At 35.3% G+C, this 5599-nt stretch overlaps 2 protein-coding genes across 2 annotated transcripts in view; both read right to left on the bottom strand.

The window, feature by feature from the left end:
* Nucleotides 1-2286: 2286 nt before the first annotated feature.
* Nucleotides 2287-4442, bottom strand: LOC108685488 (zinc finger protein 423-like). Its single transcript, XM_018190298.1, has 2 exons — nt 3946-4442; nt 2287-3872 (listed from the first exon to the last, which is right to left on the bottom strand). Exon 2 carries the CDS (start codon nt 3787-3789, stop codon nt 2287-2289), a length of 1503 nt encoding a protein of 500 aa, XP_018045787.1. The 5' UTR covers nt 3790-3872; nt 3946-4442.
* Nucleotides 4443-4745: 303 nt separating this feature from the next.
* The window catches only part of LOC108684622 (wiskott-Aldrich syndrome protein family member 1-like), a 3526-nt gene continuing 2672 nt past the window's right edge, over nt 4746-5599 (bottom strand). The window contains exon 6 of the mRNA XM_018189046.1: nt 4746-4843. Within this exon, the coding sequence (XP_018044535.1) occupies nt 4746-4843 (98 nt within the window). The remainder of the gene's footprint in view (nt 4844-5599) is intronic.

The raw sequence follows: 5599 nt of genomic DNA, 5'->3' as shown, positions 1-5599 counted from the left end.
TATATATAAAAGTGGACGAATTATATGTAATAAAGCGTATATTTATCATCTGTTAAATATGCAGACTCTTCATTTGGTCGACGTGTGTGCGTACTAATTATAAGAAAAAAATGCATTGTAAAATATATTGAGAATTATATGAATGATCGATTATATATGTATGTCTATGTGATGTATAATGTAATTGTATAATAATTGTGTGCTCAGCAAATATCTTAATTCTTGTTTTTGTAGAATGGAGATTTTCAATAAGCTTCTTCGTACTTGTTTTTTCTAAAATTGCGTACCGATTCAAATGTCGATCAATAGAGAGAATAAGCGATCGAATGATTCTGATCTATAATTATGAGAATTAATATTCTATTTGCTCTTGATATATAACATTTTAAAAAAAGATATTCATACAAAAGAGAATATTGTTAATGAATATTTATTTTTCAGAACGAATACATAACAGACCTGAAGGTCTTGATATGAAACTATAATAGCGTAGGCCTATGACATTAGACTTGCACACGCCGTAAAACGTTTAAAACATTTCCTGACGCACGAGTGAATTTGAACGACCCGCGTAAATACAACCCTGCGAGGTGTTTCCGAGTGCATTATAAATCGTGTTTAACTTCGTGATCTCGTTACTGTATAAATCGTTGTAAGACGATAATAGTATCGCGCGTCTCACGTGTTGATTAGATCTCTAGGAAATGCCAGATTTCGCGAAACGAAATTAATTAAAATTAATGAAGCTAATTGTAGCAAAATGCTATGATCAGGCTACAGCAGGACTGATAGCTCGGAATATCGCTTTTTTAAATATATTTCAATATAAGAATAATTAAAAGAATGTTACATAAACATACATCATTTGACATGTACGTATATGCGATGAGATTTTAAACCTATAATGTGATCAAGTATGTATATCTTTCAAGCTGTAAGAAAATTCATTGCATCTGCGATACAATTTTTTGAATGAATAATTCGCATAAACGCCAAGTGTGATAACGGAATGTATTTACAAATTTAATTTGTATTGACGTTGCTCGGAAAATTCAGGAACACAAAGCAGAAAGTAAAAGATTATAGGTGAAATTTCGAAATTTCGATATTCTTATAAAAATAATACATAATATACATATAATTAATAAAAACGAAAAAGTATAATATATAATATATAATGTTAATAAATTATTTTTTAAATTAAATTTATCATATCGCATGTACATCAAATAATCAATTTAATTAAAAAAAAAAATTATATTTAAAATCTCAAATGTTGACAGTAGAACATGGAAAAATTCTTTTAGAATTCTCAGGATTCAAACTTTATTCTCATTTGCGGAACAAATCTATCAATAATAACTATGCGTAATATACAAATCTACTTACATAGTAATCATAAATTCTACAAAATGTTCTTTAACATGCTAACAAACAGTGATGAATGCAAAGTAAATTTATAAAATCGGTTAAGCACCACAATTGTCACAACTTCTCCAAAGCTGCTTTTGCAAAATGAATCAGAATCACAATTGGAATTATCAACAATTGTTTAAATGTGTTCCTAAATTTTCTGACGAGCATACAGAGAATTCAATTACACTACTCCGCATTGATGCACATTAAAAACTGTACACGAGATTATCCAAATGCAAAGATTATCCATGCTAATTTGACTGACGAAATATAGTATATTCTACTTAAATATATACTTGGTATTTCTCATTGATTAACATTAATATTAGTATAATATTAATATTAGTGTAATATTAATATTTTAGTAATATTAATATTAGTATTAATATTATTAGTTTCTAATTAAATAATTTTAAGTAAAATGCAGTCTTTAGTACATCAGTGCGAAGTAGCTCGAATTCGTTATTAGATTCATCAGAAAATATCTGCTATTTCAATCATTTCACAACTATCCGTTCTGTATCTATTTCTCCTTATCTATTTTCGGATCGCTAATATATGTGTTTAATTATCATCGATATATTTTACTTAACAGATAAAGACAGAAGAGTGTAACATGTTCTATGTAAAATTAACGTTCTGTGGTATAAATTGATATCAAAATCCTGAAGCAAACGATACATTTTTAAAAATAGCGCAGAGTTACATCTATAAACGGCACTTACAATTGTATCAGTTTTATTTCGTAGTCCGACTTGAGTATCACTATTACGAGAATGTTCGAAATGTTTGATAAAAGCTAACGAACCATTCACAGGTAAAGTTTGTTGCTTTTATTTTCACGATTCAAACTCAAGTAATATTTTGTCTTTATGACGGATCATAAAGATCGGTTTCCTGTTGCAAAGAATCGATCTCATTGTCATAGTAGCTGTCGGAATCTTTGAAATCAGGAACTACAACAATATCGATAGCGTCCCCCTTCAGTTCGTAAGCATCGTCTTCCATCTCCTCTTCCACTTTTACATTCCCCACGTTGTGGTCCTCGGTGAGATGCGTAAGAAGGGCAGGTAAGGCGTAAAATATTTTGTCACATAAATTGCATTGAAACGTCTTACCATCGACCGCGCGTAAACAATGCATGTAATCTTTCATGGGCTGATAAACTTTTCTATGTAGAGCCATATGCTTCTCATGATCCATGGAGAGAATAAATTCGTAAGAACAGATAGGACACTTCAGGTTGTGTTTTGTCCACATTGTGTGTATCTTCAGTCGATGGAGACTCTCATAGACCTCGCCGCAAATGGGACACTTGAGGCATATATGATTTTCCAGGGTCTCTGTGTTCTCATACATACCGCTACATTCGTTGCACTGATACGACTTTTGTTTCTTGCAGGTATGCTTGGACCAGTGTTTTTCCAGCTGAGCCAAAAGATCGAATACCAATTCGCAAACCGTACAGACAAACATTCCATGATGATCGCGTTTCAGGCCGCATTCCAATATGCTGATCGAGCATTGATAATGCTTTTCATAGTTGTCCTTGCGCAACAAGCTCTCATTGCAGGATTCGCATTGGTTTTGATGCTTGGTCAAATGAGCAAATAACATTCCGGGCTCTACGTTCGAATAATTACAAAAATTACACATGTAACTCTCCGCCGTCATATGCAAGTGCGAGAGCAAGTGCCTCTGATACGTATTTGGACTGAAGAACGTCGCGCCGCATGCGGGACACTTCAAATAGGGTCTCTTCTTATCCGTATAATGCAGGGAAAGAGGATTTAATTTCTTTGTCCACTTTTTGTCCCTTTTCATCTTTTCCAGGTTTTCGTATGTGATACATTCGATTTTAGGAATACGTTCGTGCTCCTCGGAAGATGTGCTTTGGCTAGTTTCGTCCTGTGTCGCTTGATCGTTGTTAGCTACGTACTTCCGCAAATATACCATCTTATTGTAACTATGTTTCCACCTACCATTCTTTTGATTCTTGGAGATTTTATGCATACTCTGTTCAAGTAGTTCCTCCATCCTCACTTCAGCATCCTCGAGAGCCTCTAAGGGAGGCATTAGAATGTAATTGTCCTCATTAGACACAGATGGTTCAATCTTACAGGATACTTCAGAAGGATGCTTCGTAAGATACAACAAATCTAGCGATGTCTCCTGTTCCTGAGGTTCCACTTTGTGTGGAACAGTCTCCACGCTGCTTCGTAATTTTCGTCCACTGCTACTGGCATGCTTACTCTTTCTGTGACTCTTGCTCTTCTTCTCCTCCGTGGTCTTTTTCGTTTTTTTGGGCAGGTTCTCACTCTCGATCTCGTCCAGCTTCAGCATCCTGTTAGTCTCCAAATCGCGTCGCCTCATTGACGCTGTATTACACAATCAATGGGACGGGGTACGTGTGTTTACAATTGTCAGACGTCGTGACATAACCTGATACTCGTGTCCTATTAACAGACGCATGTGAGAAAACGTGCGAAAATCTCGCCGATCCTGCGAATACCTGATTCATGTACTTACGTATCGCGATCAGACGCATAGTCGATGACAGCCCTGGTTGTGCTTCACGACGCGCTGTCACATTGCACCCCCCGAGCATTGATTTTTCCGGGATCCGGATTTCTCCGGACGCATGGCCGTCCGCTGTCCTAGGGCGGAGAAGTCGTGTAGAAATACGGCGTACCGATTCTCGTCTTGTAGCTCGTTCAGGAAAATACGTATATACGGGAAACCCTGGTGTTTCTCTTCCTCGATAACGCTGGATGGATCAGCTGTTCTACGAAACGGATGCGAGAGAGAGAGACCGAACGATCTCGTTCGCCATGCCGTAGCGTCGCTTACCGTCCTCGCGTTCTGCTTTCAAGAGTAGAAAGGGCTCAATAACGGATAACGGGCCGAGGTAGCTTGCGCCGCGAATCGATGAGAAAGAAAGAAAGGAAGAAAGAAAGGAAGAATATGCTCGATGTGATCTCTTTGCCTTCTCCTTCCCTCGGACAACACACCCAGACCGATAGTGCCCGGATATTCGCCTATTTTGTTTTAAACGAACTTCCTGTTTGTCGGGAAAAGAGGAGGAGGCAAAGAGATTGTGTGACTTCTTCTGATTTGCACAGATTCTTTTAATGTTTATTCTCGTTACTTGTAGATTATGAGATAAAATCACATTACTTTTTTTGAATGTATTATATGTAGAAGTTAAAAAACGAAGTCGATGTCTAGTGCGAAAATATCTCCTTTCTCTCTCTCTCTCTCTCTCTCTCTCTCTCTCTCTCTCTCTTTCTCTCTCGCTTTTGTTCTCTTTCCTCCCCTCCTTCGCTTTCTCATTCTTTTTCGTTCTCTTCTCTTTCTCTTTTTCTCTCTCTTTCTCTCTCTTCTTTCGCCATATATACAGTATCTTTCAAAGATTTATATTGCAGGGCTGTTAATGAAAAATGCGACACTTGATATTACATTGCAAATTTTCAAATAGAATAAAAAGTCAAAGTGACATCATTAAAATGACATCAAAATGACGTCAAAATAGCATCAAAATAAATTATATATATTAAAGGTCATTTATTGATCCCATCATGATTTATTTTAATGTCATTTTGACTATCATCGTGATATCGATCTTATCCAAGCAGAATACAAAAGAGAGTCATAACTAATTAAGTCATAATTAATAATATCTTACGTAGAACGCCATTTTATATTTAAAATGAAATTATAAACGACAAATAAGGTCACGATGATGTCTACGCATGCATTAGTCCATATTATATATATGATTTCAGTGTTCTACTTCAGTGGATTCATATACTAATGCGATACGTGGCTTATTATAATATTAATATGTATGGTTCTGAAGCTACAGCCACCTATTTTATTATCGCATTATAAAAAAATTATCTAGACGATATTATTTGTCTCATTAATATAGCTATATTTTATCTGCTATATTTTATCGTATTATAGACGCATCGGTATGTCTCTTGCACGGTATGTCTCTTGTGGACAACGGAAACGCATAAAAAAAAAAGGAAAAAAAAGAACTGTGACCACCGTGAAAACAAAAATTATGAAAAGGAAAAAAGGTGAGAAAAGCATTTAATCTTTCAACCAAACTTAATTTTTTCAAGACTTTTCAAAAAAACGTTAAGTTAATATTTCTATAGATTTGGACCAAATGAAT

The sequence above is a fragment of the Atta colombica genome, unplaced genomic scaffold (genome assembly GCF_001594045.1).
Source record: "Atta colombica isolate Treedump-2 unplaced genomic scaffold, Acol1.0 scaffold100, whole genome shotgun sequence".
NCBI lineage: Eukaryota > Metazoa > Arthropoda > Insecta > Hymenoptera > Formicidae > Atta > Atta colombica.
Note: the sequence above shows the minus strand (reverse complement) of the source record. Positions and strands in the feature narration are given on the sequence as shown.